The sequence below is a fragment of the Callithrix jacchus genome, chromosome 10 (assembly GCF_049354715.1).
Source record: "Callithrix jacchus isolate 240 chromosome 10, calJac240_pri, whole genome shotgun sequence".
NCBI classification, from domain to species: domain Eukaryota; kingdom Metazoa; phylum Chordata; class Mammalia; order Primates; family Cebidae; genus Callithrix; species Callithrix jacchus.
Window position 1 is genome coordinate 83,450,136 of NC_133511.1, and position 19,763 is coordinate 83,469,898.

Consider the following 19,763-nt stretch of genomic DNA (forward strand, 5'->3'; position numbering starts at 1 on the left):
CTGGTTGTAAATGCCCAGACTGTGGAGTGAGAGTGAGAGTCATGTATTCAAATCCTGCCTTTGTTACTAACTAGCTGAGAGACTCTGGGAAAGGTACTTAACCTTTCTGAGTCTCAACTTTCTCATCTGTAAAATGGGGATAGGAATACCTATCATCTCATAAATAGTACAATATGTGAGTTGTATCACAGTAAAGCTGTTACAAAGATATACTCACCCCAAAGGTAGTTTTAGGGATTAAATAACACATGCATAACTCGTGCACACAGCCAGGTATGTATTATGTGGTCAATAAGTAGCTGTTCATATTGTTAATCATCCCTCGTCATAACCGCTGCTTTCACATTCCCACAGCCCAATCCAGGCCTGGCACACAGCAGTGTTCAATAAACTTGTGCCGCATAAATCAGACGTGGCGTGTCTCATATTTGTGGACAAAACTGCTCAGCTGACTAATTATATCTCCAGAAAAATGAAAAGAAACCTCCTGAGGATTAACTGCTAGCTGCAATTTTGGAGCTCATGAGATGAACAAACGTTACGCAAAGGGTGTCATAAATTATTAAAAACCTTAGTTCTCAATTCTCTGCATTGTTTTCAGACTGTGGTTAAAAATAATGACATCCTCACTTGGAAACTAAAACTCTGAAACTTACGAGGGGTGAAAGGTTTTTCATTTGGTGACCATTTAAACCTAAATGGCTGCAGGGAAACAGACGATAGAACACAGTACTCCCCAGCCCTGGAAGTGGATGCTACCGCCCCATGCATGGAAAATAACCCTGGGAAAGGTTTTCCATCTCCAACAAATTTCAGTTGTAGAGTCTTTGCAGCTACAAAGGCCATTGGATATAATCTAGTCCAATAAGTTTCCAGTGTTTTTAAGCCATGGAAACTTTTCTTAAAAAAGAAATCGTAATGGAGAAGTCCAAAATATTAATAAAACTGCGGGCAGCTTTGAAGGCAATTTGGAGTGGGGAGGGACAAAGCTCCACTCATGAGGGTTTCCCACTTTCCTCTAACAGCAGTTCCCAAGATGCCCTGCAGAAGCTCGAGTGCCAGGATTTACAGGACCGAAGAAGACAGATCTTGAAAACTCTTAAAGAGTTTACTAAGATGACATGAACGGAAAACCAACAAATCCAAGTCACAGAAGCTCTAGACACTGGACAAACAAATGCACTTCTTGCAGCTTTCGGAATGACCTAACTACCAGGAGAGGTATTATGGTGGTGATGGTGAGCAGACAGCAGGACCCCTGGGGCATAAGCTCACCCCCTGGCATTTCTGTTGACCAGATGCAGAGTATTCTGTGGTGGGGATACTGCTATGGGCTTTGCGAATGTGTGAGGAGCCACTCCAGTGTGGCCAAGGCTCACACACATTAGCCTGTTGCACTTTCACATACCACTGAAAACTTTCTAGAGGGTGCCTTCCCCTTCCCCTAGGGCTGCCTACCTTGGGTTGGAAGACGTCATTCTCCTTCCCAAGGTGGTCCACGATCCCAAAGATGCACAGTGGCCCAGCGAAGCCCAGCAGGTCGGCCAAGATGCGGAAAGTGCTGCTGAGGACCAGGCGCCTCCCGAAGGCGTGGCTGAGTGCCTGCCAGATGGCCCGGGCACCTTGAGTGCCCTGAACGTCCTTCCGCTGCCCAGAGAGATTATGGCCAGGTCAAAGTGGCTGAGGGCTCATTCATGGCTGGCCTTAGCCATCCAGGATGCCCCTGGCTCTGTTGCCCAGGGAAACCCAGTGATCACATCCTCTGCAAACAGGTGAACTCCAGGAAGAGATCATGGAATTACCAAGTGCATGATTGTGAGGGCCCTGTCAATGCCAACATGGTCTAGATGGGGAAACTGAGGCCAGATGATTGCTCAAGGTCATCAGCTGTGTGAACAGCTGGTCAGGAACTATGTGATGAGCACAGCATTGGAATGAGGAAGTGGCCATGTGCCACACTCACTCATTGCCACCTGCCACCATGTCTGCTTCAGCAGCTGCCCTGGTATCAGGGCAGAGGCAGGGAAGGAGCACTGCACTGGGAGTCAGGAAACTGGCTCTCTGCCTACCAGCTGTGGGCCGGCTCCGGGCAGGTCACAGCCGTTCTCAGGGCCTCAGTTTTCTCCTCAGTGACATGGGGAGATTCCTGCCTGGCTCAACTCACAGAGTTACAGTAAGGATCAGGCCTCTAACACCCCTGCTCTCCAAATCGAGTGAGCACTCCAACTTTTATTGTCATTAAGCTCAGAAGAAAGAGCACATGGCATGAGAGTCCAGTGGGGGCCACTTCCCTTCTCAGAGCCTCAGTTTCCCCATCTGGATGAGGATGTTGGACAAGATGACCTAAACAGTAAGGGTCATTCCAACTGTGCCTGCCCTATGAACCTTTAGCTCTGCCTGCACTTGTCCCTGGTTCGCTGTGTGACTTAAGGCAAACTTCTCCCCCTCATCAGCCTGAGTTTCCGCTCTTGTCCCACCAGGATTTTGATCTAATGCCCTTTGAGGTCCCTCTCTGTGACCCTAAACCAGAAGGCAGGGAATGGATGGTGTGGCCGTGCCCCCACTGACCACCTGGGCGTCAAAGGCCTCGCAGAGCCGCTGGTAGTTGGTGAGGGCTCTCATGGCGATGGGCAGCTTCCCGATGGCTCGCAAGTCGATGGGCTTTTTGTGGGCCGTCTTGATGAAAGCATTCATCCACCAGTAGGTGCCTTTGGACAGCAGATTCACAAAGGGTTGCAGGAAGCGCACCCCCAGGTCCTGCAGGTCCTCAGGTGGCTTTACCTCTCTTGGTGTCTTGAAGAAGATGTATCTCTGTGGGGCACATGGGCCATGGGGGATGGGTAAGTGCAGCTTCTCACCACTCCCCACCTTGCCCCAGCAAGGATCTGGGGTTGTGATAGTCCACGCTTGATCTCTAACAGATGGGGTCATCTTTCACCTATAATTATTACCAGGAAAAGGACTCCCCAATACTTTTTGGCCACTAATGTCAGGGCCTCCTGACTTTATAACTGCTCATTGAGGTCAACTTTGAACTCCTCTGGCTAGGTTGGGTTAGAAAGGAGCAGGAATCTCTCATATACTATCTTCTCCACAGATCTAGGATGCCACCCTGTTTCATATACAGTTCACGGAACTCCAAGTCATGCAGACCTGGGTTCGAATTCTGCCTCCTCCATTTACTAGCAAGGTGTTTCTGGACAAGCCTCATCTAAAATGTTTCCTCATCTTTAAAGGGGATGGTGCTTGCATCACAGGGCTCCTGTGAGGGTCACTGGAGTGGGGGCACATAAGAAGCTTTGTGCCCTGCAGATAGCCAACTAAAAGCAGAAGAGTCAGAGAAATGCAGGCAGTCCAAGTTCAAAAGAGCTATAGCCCTCGCTGCTGGCTGGAAGGTAGGGAAAGGGTTTTCTCACTCAATGCTGGTAGATTACAGTCTTTCTGGAAGGCAATATGTAACACTGATCAAAATTTAAAATACACAGACCCTTTGACCCAGCAACACTGCTCCTTGGACTCTCTCCCACAAAAATAAAAGCAGCAATACATAAAGATATAAGTATGCTCAATACACCATTATTCATGAATGCAAGAACTTGGCAACAGAATGAATGCCCATCCATAGAGAAATAGGTGAATACATTATGGCTTATCCATGCCATGGAATATTATGCAGCCATTAAGAAAATGAAATTAGCCATATCAGATGGCTTGGAGGGAGTCCCAGGAGATATTTGTTGGGTGAGAAAAGTACAGTGCATAATATGATCCCATTCTTACAAGACAAATACTAAGGGGGAAACCTACCTATTCACTTGTGTTGTGGGGGAAAAACCTGAATAAGAATTTATTTAGATAGACGCATATGGTATTATATTAATAAAAACAAAGCATGGAAAGACAAATGAGGTCATTAATCTGGGCTACCTGGGGAGGTAAGGGCCGGGGAACAGGAAGTTTAGAGTCTGGGGTGCGGAAGAGAGAGGGAGGCAGGAGCAAACATAAAGAAAAATAAGGCCGGGCGCGGTGGCTCACGCCTGTAATGCCAGCACTTTGGGTGGACGAGGCGGGTGGATCACGAGGTCAAGAGATCGAGACCATCCTGATCAACAAGGTGAAACCCAGTCTCTACTAAAAATACAAAAAATTAGCTGGGCATGGTGGCGCGTGCCTGTAATCCCAGCTACTCAGGAGGCTGAGACAGGAGAACTGCCTGAACCCAGGAGGCGGAGGTTGCGGCGAGCCGAGATCGCGCCATTGCACTTCAGCCTGGGTAACAAGAGCAAAACTCCGTCTCAAAAAAAAAGAAGAAAGAAAAGAAAGAAAGAAAGAAAGAGAGAGAGAGAGAGAGAGAGAAAGAAAGAAAGAAAGAAAGAAAGAAAGAAAGAAAGAAAGAAAGAAAGAAAGAAAGAAAGAAAGAAAAAGAAAACACTTACTCATTCATGTATGCGCGTGACTGTATGAATACATTAAAGCACAGGGAAGTCCCCAGGCCCCAAACAAAGGAAAGTAGGAGAGTCCAGTGCCTGTTGCGTTTTTCCCTCTATGGGAGAAAAGTCATCCTCCAACCTCAGCGAACACACTCGTCACCCTCTCTCCCTCTGGGAGCCTGGAGTAGAGCGCATGTGGGCCAGATGCTGTGTCTTTTCTGAAACTTCCCTCATGCCCTCACTTCCCTTTAGGAGGGGCGGGTAACAAGCTGACCTCTTCTCAGCTTGGCCGAGAGGCAGGGTGGGGACCTGAATGCAGGACAGGACAGAGGTCGGAGCCTCCGCTCCCCACCCCTCACTGGCCCAGGTGCATCCTTGGTGGCCTGCTTACCCTCACCCTGATGACATTGATCTCCACGAGGAGCAGCATCCCATAGAGGATCACCAGCAGCCCCGTGAGGCAGAAGCGCAGCTGTGAGAAGCTGATGGCGTGGTCCAAGAACTTGACAAACTTGATGGTCTTGGTGATGAAGGCCAGGGTCCAATATACCAACAGGGCTGCCGAGGAGAGATGAAAGATTGCAGGAGACGTGTGTGCCTCGTGTTTGCACTCACTCACACAATGTATGCAAGTATGTGGCAGAGAAGGAGACAGAATGAGTGTGTCCAGGTATGTACATTTCCGAGTAAGAGGATGTGCACATGTGAATATATCAGAGTGCCTGACTTTAAGATGACGCATGTACATCTTAACATTCATGATAAACACCAATAATCTCATCGATTGACCTGGTCAGAAAAATGTCCCTTAACAATAAATGATCATGGGAAGAATAGGAAATTTATTTCTTGAATTTAACTAAGTTACAGGTAGTGTGCCAAGTGAGCAATTTAAATACATGGTCTCATTTATTTCTTCCTGTTCAAAGAAAGTACTGCCATCATCCCCAATTTCTCTGACAAAGGAAATGAGGCTCAGAAATATTACGCAACTGATCCAAGGCCACACACCCATTAAGTGGCAGAGCTGGGCTGGCCTGATGCCGGAACCCAGGTGTGCAAGCTCCACGCTATAATGACTTCCTTGAGGAATTTTTAAGTGAGGGAGATCTTAAAGGTCACTCAATCCAGCCTTTCATTTTACAGATAAGGAAACTGGGGCCCAGAGAGAGGACATGACCTTGCCCAAGTGCACTGGCAGCCAGAAACAGGGAGAGGGTGAAAGCCTAGGTCCCGGTCCTCAGAGTCCACCACAGCATGATGATGGAGCAGGGGTACGGGGGATACAGAGAAAGCCAGCCACAGTTCCTCGAGGCAGTGTCATACAGGGGTTAGTGGTGGTGGCCCTGCAGCCAGATACACCTGGGCTCAGAGCCTGTGACATAACAGCTGTGTGACCTTGGATTAGTCACTTGGCCCTCTAGAGCTTAGTCTCCTCATCCATTAAGTGGGAATAAAAATAGTGCTACCTAGAAGGTCGTTGCCAGAAATGTATGGAAAGCATTTAGCACAATGAGCCTCACACGAGGCGGGTGTTCTTTGGACATTAGCTGTTATATTTTTATTATCTCCAGGTTTAAGACCCCGGGCAGGTAAACATCAGAAGCTATCAGTAGAGTCTATCTTGAATTCTCACACATACCCCCACCTCAATCTGCCAGTAAATCACTGTCAAGCTTCCAACAACCAAAACCAGCAATAATCTGTGAAGTCCCCCCTTGAGGGTAGGGAGACTTTAGCACCAGCAGCTCCTTCCCTCCTCCCTCCTAGACCAGATGCGGATAAGGTCAGCCTCATGCCACAGAGCCCCTCTTCAGAGGACCCAGGTGAGGGAGAGAGACTGTCACCCTGACCTCTATCCCTATGTGGGCCTGGACATGGATGCCAGAGCCCCTCTTGGTGACTCTGTCCTACATGGCTCTGGGTAAGGAAACAGGTTGAGATGTTGGGCCCCACCATGTGCCCAGGTTGAGCTCACACAGGGGGATCAATGCTGTCCACCTTGGGTCCCTGCATGAAGACATTAGGATGGGGACAGAAGCCTTCTGGTCCCACACCTCGAGACTGGGATAATGTACCCCAGCTCAGTCTGGTCTCTAAGTCTTGAGGAACTCCACAGCTGAAAACTGTTCCCCTGCCTCCACTCCACTCTCCCAGACAGATTCTATCCCAGGCATCAGAACCCCTTTAGCCCTTAGTGAGAGCTGCCTACTGGAGCCAAGACTTGAAAATATGCCTCACATTTGTCTTGTCCCTAACACTTGGTCTGATTTGCTCTTCATAACAACCTTATGCCTTAGGCAGGGACTTACTCTTCCTGCCCAGGTGGGGAATCAGAGGCTCAGAGAGCTTGGATGCCTTCTGCAAGGTCACACGGACTAAGCCCGGAGGTTTCTTGCACAGTCCTGTCCCGCAGGGCCCAGTGCTCAACCTGTTGCCAGACACAGCAGCACTCAGCAAAAGCTAAATGCCTGATGAGAGAAGGGAAAAGGAAGGAAAGAGGCATAACACAGGGGCTGCTGGTGAGCTCCCATTACTCCTTCTCCCTCCGTTCTCCCTCACCCCACACCTCCCATTACCAAATTCTGTCTATTTCACCTCCTAAATATCTTGAATCTATCTACTTCTCTCCATTCTTGTGGTACCACCTAAGTCATCATGTCTCCTCTGGATTCCTGCTCCACCCTGAGAGCCTTCTCATTGGTTCTCCCACTTTCCCCCAACTTGTTCTCCTCCAACTTGGTCTCCATAAAGCAATTATTATGATTACGTTGAAAACCCCTCAATGTACCCATGTTCATTGCAGTGCCATTCATGAGAGTCAAGAGGTAGAAGCAACCCACTGACAGATGAATAGATAAACAAAATGTGGCATATCCATACAGTGGAATATTAGCCTTAAAAAGTAAGAAAATTTCCGCCTGACACGGTGACTCATGCCTGTAATTCCAGCACTTTGGGAGGCCGAGGCAGGCGAATCAACTGAGGTCAGGAGTTCGAGACCAGTCTGGCTAACATGGTGAAACCCCATTTCTACTGAAAATACAAAAATAGCCAGGCATGGGCATGTGCCTGTAATCCCAGCTACTTGGGAGGCTGAGGCAGGTGAATCGCTTAAACCTGGGAGGCGGAGGTTACAGTGAGCTGAGATCGCACCACTGCAATCCAACTTGGGCAACATGAGCAAAGCTCCATCTCAAAAACAAAACCAACAAACAAAACAGAAAGGAAGGAAATTTCAACACATGCTACAACATGGATGAAGCTCGAGGACATAATGCTCGGTGAAATAAGCAAGTCATGAAAAGACAAACAGTGTATGATGCCGCTTAGATGAAGTACCTAGAGTACTCAAATTCACAGACAGAAGGTCGAACGGTGGTTGTCAGGGGCTGCAAGGAGGGAGACATGGGGAGTTATCATTTAATAGGTACTGAGTTTCAGCTTGGGAAGATAAAAAAATTCTGAAGATGGACGGTGGTGATGGCTACACAGCAATGTGAATATACTTTTTTTTTTTTTTGAGACAGGGTCTCACTCTGTTGTCCAGGCTGGAGTGCAGTGGCACAATATTGGCTCACTGTCGCCTCCACCTCCTAGGCTCAAGCAATCCTCCCACCTCAACCTCCCAAGTAGCAGGGACTACAGGTGTATGTTACCATGCCCAGCTAAGTTTAATTTTTTTTGTAGAGTCAGGATTTTGTCATATTGGCCAGGCTGGTCTCAAACTTCTGAGCTCAAGTAATTCACCTGTCTCAGTTTCCCAATGTGTTGGGAAACTGAGGCATGAGCCACCGCACCCAGCTGTGAATATACTTAATGCCACAGAGCACTATACTTAAAAACAATTAAGATGGTAAATTTTATGTTAAGCATGTTATACCACACACATGACAAACACACAGACACCCCTTCTCATTGCTGTTGGGATAAAGACCAACGTCTGTGGTGTGGCCTTTCAGCTGGGCGTGGTGCTCACACCTGTAATTCCAACATTTTGGGAAGCTGAGGCTGGCAGATCACTTGAGGCCAAAAGTTCAAGACCAGCCTAGTCAATTTGTCGAAACCCCAGTTCTTCTAAAAATATAAAAAATTAGCCAGCCACGTTGGTGCACACCTGTAGTCCCAGCTACTTGGGAGGCTGAGCTACCAGAAACCGCTTGAACCTAGGAGGCAGAGGTTATAGTGACCCAAGGTGGCGCCACTGCGCTCCAGCCTGGGCACAAACAAACAAACCCCAAAGTCCAGCTCCCCTCCACTTTGTGCCTGAGCCACTCATTTTCTCCTGAATTTTCTAATGTGTTTTGTTCCTTCTGCCTTGGGGCCTTCGCACATGTTCCCTCTGCCTGAAGCACTCTTCTCTCCCTTCTCCCACTTGGCTCCTTCAGTTCTCAGCTCAAATATGACTTTTTCAGAGAACACTTCCTTGGCCTCATCTGGGTCCCAGGATCATGGTTCCGTCATGGGACAATGTAAGCTGCATCACAGATCCCCTCTGTGTGGGACTCTGTACCCAGGCCAGACGTCAACCTCCTCAGAGGGCTGGCCATTCTCCCATTACTTATTGCCCTCTGTCCCAGCTCACAGGCGCGTCCCTCCACTTTTCCCTGTTCGAGAATTTCTGGCTCTGTGGAGCCTCCTTTCCAGGGAGATAACTCCAACAAGGGGAATGGAGGGAGTTAGTCTTTGTTCCTTGGAAAACGACCGTTCCATCCACAGGTGGTAACTTGTGCTTTAAAGAGAGAACAGGCCGGGCGCTGTGGCTCAAGCCTGTAATCCCAGCACTTTGGGAGGCTGAGGAAGGTGGATTATGAGGTCAAGAGATCGAGACCATCCTGGTCAACATGGTGAAACCCCGTCTCTACTAAAAATACAAAAAATTAGCTGGGCATGGTGGCGCGTGTCTGTAATCCCAGCTACTCAGGAGGCTGAGGCAGGAGAATTGCCTGAACCCAGGAGGTGGAGGTTGCGGTGAGCAGAAATCCCACCATTGCACTCCAGCCTGGGTAACAAGAGCGAAACTCTGTCTCAAAAAAAAATAATAATAAATAATAAATTATAAAATAAAATAAAATAAAGAGAGAACATTATGTGTTTGCTGGAGAATGAGAAAATGAACTCCCCGGATGTCCAGACAGGGTGTTTCCAGGGGGCACTGGTCAGCCAGGCTCTGGTGGTTAAAGAAGGTTTCTCTACAGACAAGGAGCTGCTTCTGAAATGGAGGCAGGAGGCTCTCTGAATCCTGTATCTAACATCTGCCCTCTCAACCTGCTTCCCCCAGCTGCCATTCATACTCATGTGGGGGTCCCTGGGCTAGGGGTAGGGGGATCACCTGGATAATCCTGATGGAGCTCAGATCCCAACTTCTATAGAAAGGCAGACCTGTAATTAGTGCAGGAAACACCCTCTACTCCCTGACAACACCGCAGTGTCACTGGCTTAGCACAGAGTGTTCCAGACTCCAAATGTCAATTCAATGCTGTGACTCCTCAAAATCACAGTCTGACTTAATGACACACTCTGAATACAATCTAACTGCCAGATGTACAGCCCCAGCCTTAGACAAGCAGGCTGAGCCCTAACACAGAGGCAGACCTGTGGATTTGATACCTTTGCCCCAAGGACAAAGTCTGAGGGCAAAGACTTTTAGACATGCGTTCTCAGTAACCATTAGGAGATGTGTGGATGCTAGACTCTTGGCTGTGCCCCTTGATGAGCTAGATTAGTGCCAGTTATTTAACCTCTGAGCCTCAGTTTTCTGATATGTAAAAAGAAAATATAATAGTACCTACCTCATAGAGTTGTTGCAAGGATTAAATGAATTAATATACATCACATAGGTGGGATGGTGCCTGGCATACACTAAGTACAAAATAAGTATTTACTGTTATTATTTTTAACCTCTCAGTTTCAGGATCCACACTGGGAGATATTAATAATACCAATAAGGAGGCAGGGGAAATTAGCCTGTGGGATGATGAATGGAAGGAGCATGGCACGGAGCCTGCCCCAAGGCACATGCTTAGTGAACATCAACCATCATCCTGTTGCTTCTGCGTGGGACCCCAGTCCCGCAGTGTCAGAAGCTCTAAGTGGGAACTCCTTCCCACGTCTTTCTAAATGTTAGCAAACCTCAAGCTTTGGTCATGGAGCCTTTCTTTTCTCTCTCCAGGTGACCTCATCCGGGCTCAAACTTTTATTTATTTATTTATTTATTTATTTTGAGATGGAGTCTCCCTGTCGCCCAGGCTGGAGTGCAGCGGTGTGATCTTGGCTCATTGCAACCTCTGCCTCCTGGGTTCAAGTGATTCTCCTGCCTCAGCCTCCCTGAGTAGCTGGGACTACCAGTGCATGCCACCATGCCAGCTAATTTTTGTATTTTTAGTAGAGACAAGGTTTCTCCATCTTGGCCAGGCTGGAGATCATCTGATCTCAGGTGATCCACCCTCCTCAGCCTCCCAAAGCGCTGGGATTACAGGTATGAGCCACCGTGCCTAGCCCCAGGCTCAAGCTTTAGATGTCATCTACAAGGCTCACCTGCTGAAAGTGTAGCTCCTCTCCTGACCTCCCCATGAAGGCACAACTTCCCTATCTACCTGTCCACTTGACACTTGAGTTGGGTGTCTCTGTAACATCTCATACTCGATGTGCCCCCAAGAGAAAACTTGATCTCCACCACAGCCCACCTCCCCCTCCTCTGCCACATCAGTTATTGATGCCACAGTTCACCCAGGCGCTCAGGCCTGGAGCCTGGGACTCTTCCTCACTCCTCTACTGACCCCTGCCCTCACCTCCTCCCACTCTTCCTCTTGCTCATTTGGCTTTGCCCACAGTGACCTCGGCCAAATCTGTCATTATCAGAGGTCCCTGCACTTGCCACTTCCCTTACAGGGAACCCTTTCCCCCAAATATCCACAATCCCACACTTACCAGTGCCCGTCCCTGACCAACCTGTGTAGATAGCAGCACTGCCCCTACCCTCTGCTCAGCTTGGTTTTCTTCGCAGCATCACCACCACCTATTTGTTTGTTTGCGTGTTTGTTTATTCACCCTCTGCCTGTCTGTCTCCTTCACGAGACTGTAAGCTCCATGAAGTCAGGGATTTCTTTTTCTTCCATTCGGAATCTCTACCCTCCAGAGCTTCACCTGGCACATAGTGAGTTCTCAGTAAATATTATCTGAAGAAATGAATGAAGGTACTGCCCCTCCATCCTACTTCTCACCTACCTATCAGCAGCTTGGGGAAGTTGGAAGTCTCGATGTTGTGATAGTAGACCACAGAGGTGACAGCAGCCATGAATGCCATCCCAGCTGGCATGTAAAGGTGGAGGTGGCGGGACTCGGTCACCCTGAAATGGGAGAGAGAGACAGACAGGATGGGATGTGTTAGTACTGCAATAGAGCAGCCCAGGCCTTGAATTCCAAAGCCCAAACACCGAACCTTTATAGCATCACTGTATAGAGTGCAGGGCCCTTCAGTTAATGGGCATATTTGGGGTATGGGCTGGGCAGAGATGCCAGTACATGGAGTAGAACTGGGGATATGATCTGGAGGCCTTACTGGATGCTGATCCCTAAGCACAAGGGTCCCTGGGATCCCTTGAGTGGCACAGGGGCCTGTATGCCACAACTCACCCAGTGACAGCCCCATTTAACATGAACAGCATAAATCAGCATTGGCGCCCTCCCCAGGGGCTGTGATAACAAACTGATGAGAGTCAATATTTATGGAGCATTTACCCTGTGCCAGGCACTGTTCTACGCATGCAATATACATTAACCCATTTAATCTTCATTAACCCCTATCAAGTGGGTACTCTCAGTCTCCCACTTCATGGTTGAGGAAAGTGAGGCATGAAGAAGCATTTCCAAGGTTACAGGTTTTGTCTCCTCCTTCAGGGTGGGAAACAGGGCAGTCAATACCAGCTCATGTTCTCTTCACTGTAACTCACAGAGGCCTCTAGGTGCGTGGACCCTGGCCTGGGTATGAGACCCAGAAGCAGCCAGAGCCTCCTCCCAGGCCTCAGTCTCCCCCATGCCTGGTGAGGAGGGTCACCATAGTTGGTCAGAATCATGCCCTTCCACAGCTCCCTCCTGCAGACAGCAAAACCCACTCTGCTCAGCCTAGAAAGAAAGGCCCATGCTATGTGGCCTCCAGCCACTTTACCAGAGCTGTCCAGGCTGCCCTTTCTGCTCCAGTCCTGTGGGACTCTTTCCATTCCCACATGGCCTGCTACAGCCTACTGCCTCAGTGCTGACATTGCCCACCAGGCTACTTCCATTCAGTGTGCCAAGGGTCCCTGCCCTTGAAAAGCTGATGGTAAGGAGGGAGCTGCCATGCTCAGAGCTAACTGTTGGGCTGAGCAGTCTACGGAAGTGATACCATCAATGTGCAGAGGCTGAGAAAGCACAAAGTAGGGGATGAGCAACCAAGGACAGCTTCCCAGAGGAGGTGGCACCAAGCTGAACTTTGAAGGATGCATGAGTTCAACAGAGAAGGAGGAAGGACATAAGGAGAGCCATGCTGTGACCTCAGTGGGTCTGGTGGGACTGAGGTGCAAGTGTAGAGGCAATGTGGGCTGTCCACCAAAGAGCATCTCCCTGTCATTCTGTGCCAGGAGGACCACAGGTTTGCTCTAGCAGCAATGTACCCAGCCCCAGGGAACAGATGGCAATTGGTTTAATCAGCCAGGCAATTCCATACCCCTTTGCCAATGTTGGTCCACATATTCTGGCCAGTGAGATGTCAAGGAAAGAATGATCTCCCTCATAAAGGAGAGGCATGTCAGGAGCATGCCCTTCTGCTCATGCTAAGCAATACCCGGAGCTAGGCAGCCACCTTGCTAGCATGGGGAAGATAGGCTGACACACAGAGGATGGTGTGGAAAGATGGGAAGAGGCTGGGTCCTGAAAACATCAATGAGCCACCAAACCAACCTGAAAAGGCAAACTCCACATTTCTTGTTTAGTGAGACAGTAAATATTGATATTCTTTAGCTGCTATTTTCCAAAAAAGCTCTTCAAACTAATACAGAAGGTACAAGAGAGACAAGGCCAGAGAGCAGTCATGAATGGCAACACTGGGCATAGCCAGCAGCCTTCCCAGGGATCTTCAAAACTCCTGCCTCTTTACCCCATGAAATAATTTTGAAACACCCTCTACTCTCTCACACAATTTTAAGCTGACATCTAAACATGTTTTACTATATGTTTACATAAATGCTTTTTTAAAATAGGAGGTAGAAATGTTACAATTTTATAAAACAAAATAAGATGAGGATTAACCATAATTGAACGAAATATTTCATGGCATGGCTTCATAGAGTAGTTTTTAGCTGCTTTGTTAAATAATACACACTGAATCCATTCCACGTGGTTCGGGAGTAAAATAAAAATAAAAAAATACACGCTGAATTAGTTAAGAAATTAGGTAAAGTTTCATATACAGGCTTTATATAGTGTATGGTGGTTTGGGAAAACACTGTAGTTATTAAAAAAATCTTCTTCACTAACTTATCCTGGATTGATTGTTCTGAATTCAGAGAAGCACACACAGAGAAAATACCCAAAGGAAGAGGGGAAGCCTTACAGGTTTAAGATGGCTTAATTAGTCACTAATTGAGGCTCACCCTAAATCAAATTAGGGCTGCCTTAATCAGCCCCCACTCCCACCTGCCCCCTAAATTTTCAGACAGCTCTGAAAACCCAGGCTGGATTAGATTGGGGGTATCACAAGGGTCTGTGACTTCTGTCTGCTCTTTTCCTGCCCCTTGCTCAAGCTTGCCTGCCCCAGGGGTTGGAGCTCACAAAGATCAGATGACAATTGCTGGGCTCAGGAGCTGATCTGTGCTCTGGGGAGGAGATGACCCTTTGCACTGAGCTGAAGCAGTTTGTGGCACAGGTGCAGCCACACATAGAAGGGGCTGCTGACAGCCAGCAGGAGGGCGTCCCTGGACTGGTTCATTCAAGTTTCCCGCATTCTGGGAATACACAGTCTTCCCAGTGCTCTGCCACTCCAAGCTCTACACCCTGTCCATGCTTAAATTTCATCCTTCATAGCTCCACGAAGCAGGCAAGCCAGGGATGAGGCCAGAGGGCAGTCATGAATGGCCACACTGGGAATAGCCAACACCCTGCCCAGGAATCTCCAAAACTCTTGCCTCTTGGCTGGGCACTGTGGCTCATGCCTGTAATCCCAGCACTTTGGGAGACGGAGGCAGGCGGATCACAAGGTCAGGAGTTTGAGACCAGCCTGACCAACATGAAGAAACCCTGCCTCTACTAAAAATCCAAAAATTAGCTGGGCGTGGTGGTGCACCCCTGTAATCCCAGTTACTCAGGAGGCTAAGGCAGGAGAATTGCTTGAACCTGGGAGGGGGAGGTTGCAGTGAGCTGAGAGATCATGCCACTGCAGTCCAGCCTGGGTGACAGAGCAAGACTCCATCTCAAAAACAAAACAACCCCCCCGCCCCCGCAAAACTCTTGCCTCTTTACTCCTTGAAATAATTTTGAAACACCTGATACTCTCTTACACATTTTTTAAGTTGGCATCTAAAAATGTTTTATCATATGTTTATATAAATGCTTATGAGGCCCAGAAAGGCTGAATGACTTGTCCATAGTCCCACAGCTGGTGCACAGCTGAAGTACCTGCTGAGACCCAGGTCTTCCTTCTCCAAGGGGAGGGTGTCTTCCTCTGTCTCCATCTGGTGAGTATTTCCCATCTGAGGACTCCCTGTGGGATTTGTGCTTCTTTGGAAGGGGTGCTGGGGTGGGTGCGGATGTGGACTTGTCACCTGCTTATGTAGCAGTATGTTTTCTGGTCTTCTTGCTGGTCTGGGGACTTTGATAAGCAGGGAGAGCTGCTGCCTCCAAGGAAAGCAGTTATTACAGAGATCACTGCTGAAGCCAGGATGCAGGGACATTGTGGGAGGGAAGGTGGGGAAGGGGAGGGAGAATGAGGGAACCTTTCCTCTGCCGTTCAACTACAGAAGCCAGGCAGCGCTGGCAGAAGTGCAGTGTGGGTACAGTCTGATTCCAGCACAGGGGGCGCTGGAGCTCAGATACTAAAGCCAAATATCCCTCTCCTCCACCACTCCCTCTCCTGGCAGTCTCTCACCCTCGCCGGATTCTTTGTGAGATGGCTGCTCCAGCTCTTCTGTCCTGACTGCTGACACACCATTTCTGTTTGCAGCTATCCTTACCTAGACTACTGCAATCAGTGCTACGTGCCGCTTCTATTTTACCTCTAGTTTCTCCCTGCCTCCAGCCTGCCCTGAACACCTCCTCAGGTTCTCACCTGAGTGTTGTGCTGATGACATCCGTCTTCTCACACTGCTGACCAAATCCAACCCAAACATGCAGTCTGGGGATCACAGTCCTCCTGAGATGCCCCAACCTGGGTTCCCAGCCTCAGCCTCCATTGGTCCCCAGCCTGCGTTTAATGCTCCAGCCCCAGCGCTGCTCCCGAGCCCTACTGGCTTTTCTCCTTGGTGCCTTTTGCCTTCCCGAAGGCACCACCATCTCTCTCTCTCCTTCCTCCTCTGTGTGTCAGAAACCTAGTCACCCTTCCAGACTCCTTTCCAAAGCCCTCTCAACCACCGAGCTTGCCCAACTCTGCCTTCCTCTCGCCTCCAAAGTACTTATTTGTAACAGGGTTCCATTTACTCTCCTAAGGACTCAATAAATGTTTATGGACTGAATAATGTTTATGTTTATCACATGCCTTGCATTGTGAATACAAACATGAACAAGACTCAGATTCTAACTCTTAGGCCTTTCTGACTCAGAAGGCAGTTTTGCAAATAGACATAAGATTTAAATACAGTATGATCCGGGCTGTAGCAAAGGTGTAACAGGTGCTGTGAGGCATTCCCCATGCCCACACTTCCACAAAGGGAAGATGGGTATGGGGAATGAGGCCAGAGGCAGATGGGGCTGACTGTGAAGAGCTTGGATGCCAGGCTGAGGATCTGAGACCACATTTTTGAAACAGCTGAGAACCAAGGAAAGGTCTTAGGCAAGAGTGGGTGGCACGCTTAGATTTTTTTTTCCAAGAAGGTAACTCTAGCAGCTTGTAGAGAGGCCTGGCATTTTCCACTGGAGTTGTGGCATTCTCATAGGCTCTAGCATTATTTCACTGGGGCTTGGCATGCAAATCCGTGTTCCCTCTACTCTCCTGGACTGATGGCAGGGCCTGGGACTCACTTATGTCCAGTGCCTGGCTCAGAGAGGTTGGCACATGGGAGACATTGGGTTGCTGGATGTAGCAACAAAAGATACGGGCTTGTGGAATGCAGGTGAGCTAGGGTCTCCTTGGGCCTTTCAGGAAGTGCCCTGGAGCAGATTCGCTTTCCTGAGTCCTCACACAGTCACTCACCCATCAGAAAGGATGCCCTCTGCAATCTCACACACCAGGACGAAGAGCAGCATGAAGGTCAGGATCCACCGAAGATTGTGCCCAGGGAAGTGAAGCCATGTGCTGTGGTGGATGTGCACCTTGGAACTCTGACTGCCCCATCCTGCAGGGAGAGACAGTCAGAGGCAGGATGCCTGGCCCACCTGGAGGAGGAGGGTGCCTGAACCCCAGAAAGGTGCTTGGACATTGGGTCCACGGTGGGGGTGACACCTATGCATGAGGATCCCCAAGGCTGGTACACAAGAACTAAACGTCCAACCCATGCAGCCTGGTCCTATGCTGCTGGTGCCTCCCCTCCGTGCCTTGTGAGACAGGGTCTTTTTCTTTTGAGACAGGGTCTTGCTCTGTTGCCTCTGCTGGAGTTCAGTGCCATGATCACAGCTCACTGCAGCCTTGATCTCCTAGGCTCAAGCAATCCTCCTGCCTCAGCCTCCTGAGTAGCTTAGACTACAGGTGCACATCACCATGCTCAGTTAATTTTTAATTTTTTTGTAGAAAGAGGTCAGGGTTGGGGCGTGTCTCACTATGTTGCCCAGGCTAGTCTCAAACTCCTGGGCTCAAGCAATCCTCCTGCCTCAGCCCACCAAAGTGCTGGGATTACAGACGTGAGCCACTGTGCCCTGCCCAGGTACCCCATTATACACGCTACCTTCTTGTGTGACAAGTCATCAGGTTAGTAAACCATCTGATTGAGAACAGAAGTGTAAATGCTGTTCTTTTTTGATTTTTGATGCAGATATGAGCACATATGTGTATGTTTTCTTTCTATTTCTAATTGTTTGTCTTTGTTAATAAGTAGCAACTCTGCTTCTACAGCAACCTCTTGTAAATCTAATTTTGTGGCAATCTTTCCTTTCTTCCCCAAAGCTGTATATGAATTTTAAGATTTGCTTTTTTTCTTAAAGTGAATGAACACGTTTTAGGGAAGCAGGGGACACCCTATAAGTTGATAGACCTGACTCGTCTGGAAGAGTCAGGTCTTGGAGAGAGATGAGGGTACCTTAGTGGAGAGGCACACACGATTGTCCTGACCGTGGCGCCCAACTCTGCAAGCAAGGGCGCCGGGGTCGCTGCGTCGGCGAGTCGGAACTACTTTGCGCAGAGCCTGAAAAGTTGCGCTCTGGAGACACACGCCCGGGTGAGGTAGCTGGGGAAGGGGACCCCAAGTCCCTAGCTCTCGCCTCTCTCCTCTACCAGGGTGCGGGCCCGGGACTGTTAGACATCACGGACCACTAAGGGGCTCAGCCCGATGAAAGCACAGGGGTGTGCGGGGCCTCCATCCCAGGCCCCGAAGCACCGGCTGCCCTCCTCCCTAGGCCCAGCTGCGGCTGACAGGGAGGGTGCCTTGGGGGAGGGGTGACCCGGCTCCCTAAGCTGCGCCACGGAGGGTGGGGCCCGACCCCTGTCCACTTTCCCACAGCGTGCAGAGACCTCCTCTTTCCCTTTCCTCCATCCCAGCTATTGGTCCTGCAGAAGCAAAACTTGGTGATCCGGTGGGTCACAAACGTCCGCTGTGCTTGGCGCGGGATCGGGGACGCCGGGGAAGTGAAGGGATGAGCGTGTATGCGAGTGCAAGGACCGGCGGGCAGGACACAGGGCAGGGGACCCCGGGAACCAGGAGAGCCGGTCGCGGGCCGGAAGGGGACACCAAGCAGTGCGGCGCTCAGCGCCTCCTTCTCCCTCCCTCCCTGCTCTCCCGTCCCTTCCTCCGCGGCTCCCGGCGCACGCTCACCGATGAAGAGGATAGGGAAGGTGATGAAGAGCAGGAAGACGTGCGGCACCACGTTGAGCGCGTCCACGAAGCAGCCGTTGTTGAGGACGCCCTGGTCCACCCGGTAGGCGGCCGAGTGGTTCTCGCTACCGCAGAAGGCCAGGGGCATGGCGGCGCGGACGCGGGCTAGGCTTTGGCTCCGCTGGCTTCGCTGGCTTCGCGCACCTCCCGCGCCTCCCGCGCCTGTGTCCCTAGCAGCTCCGCCGCTCGGCCCGGCAGTCAGGCCCCCGCCCCGCCCCCCCTCCTGGGCCCCGCCCCGCCGGCCTCCCTTTCCCGCACCCCGCCCTGCTCCGCCACCTGCGGGGCCCGGGGGGCGGTGCGGAAACCGACCTGCCACGCCTGCGCCCGCCTTCCAGATGTGGCGGCGCGGGCTCCCAGATGTTGCCTGGGTCGCTTGTGAGTGCCCCGCTGCGCGCGCGCGCTGTGGGCGAGGGGAAGGGCAGGCGGGGATGGGCAGTGGGGTGTGGGCACGCTGGAGACCGGGTGGGAAGGAGAGTGGGGCGTGCAGAAGAGGAGAGGAGGGTCCGCGTGGTCTGCAGTGGGCGGGTTCGGGGTCTTTGTGAGTTCACCTGGGCGTGGTGAGGATGGATGTCGAGAGCTGAGGAATGGGGACAGAGTGGCGCGTCTCCACCTCACATGGATGAGAAAAGTGGGGGCAGAACGTTACCTTGTGGCTGGTGGGGGGGTCCTTGGACATTATCAAAAGTGGTCCAAGGTGGGGCGCTCCTGGGTACTACTTTACACCATATCTGGCACTGTCTCACGAGGGGTCTCCCAGCACTCTTGCTAAGTACAGGTTGCTAATCGCTTCAATTTTTCTAATGAGGAAACCCAAGCTGCAAGAGAGCTGAAGGGAGGCCAGTTACATGACTCCCCCAAAGTCTCAGTGCCAGCAAGCAGTGAAGCATAGCTTGAACCCAGCTCCTCAGGACCCCTGTCCCCACCACCATCATTTGTACTCATGCCTCTGGTGCATGACAACCCTACAGCGACTGGCAGACCAGTGCGTAGAATGGGTGACAGCCCCAGGCGGAAAGAGAGGAGCTTTAGAAACGCATCTAGACAGACGGATGTGAGGCAGTGGAGAGGGACTGAAATTCTTTTTTTTTTTTTTTTTTTTTTTGAGACGGAGTTTTGCTCTTGT

At 50.2% G+C, this 19,763-nt stretch overlaps 1 protein-coding gene across 9 annotated transcripts in view; it reads right to left on the reverse strand.

The window, feature by feature from the left end:
• The window catches only part of ABCC8 (ATP binding cassette subfamily C member 8), an 85,961-nt gene extending 67,113 nt beyond the window's left edge, over window positions 1–18,848 (reverse strand). For 4 of the 9 annotated variants that reach the window (XR_013523325.1, XM_078340692.1, XM_035265925.3 and 1 more), the window contains exons 1-6: window positions 18,581–18,848; window positions 16,810–16,951; window positions 11,658–11,779; window positions 4,822–4,988; window positions 2,572–2,811; window positions 1,459–1,647 (exon numbers count right to left, since the gene is read on the reverse strand). Coding sequence is in view for 7 of the 9 variants with exons in the window: in XM_078340692.1 (XP_078196818.1) it covers window positions 1,459–1,647; window positions 2,572–2,811; window positions 4,822–4,988; window positions 11,658–11,779; window positions 16,810–16,951; window positions 18,581–18,728 (1,008 nt within the window). In the remaining 2 variants the exon portion in view is untranslated. Of the gene's footprint in view, window positions 1–1,458; window positions 1,648–2,568; window positions 2,812–4,821; window positions 4,989–11,657; window positions 11,780–15,080; window positions 15,224–16,809; window positions 16,952–18,580 lie in introns of those variants that run through there. The other 5 variants (XR_013523324.1, XM_035265926.3, XM_035265924.3 and 2 more) reach the window with 2 other exon arrangements.
• Between the last annotated feature and the right edge of the window lie 915 nt (window positions 18,849–19,763).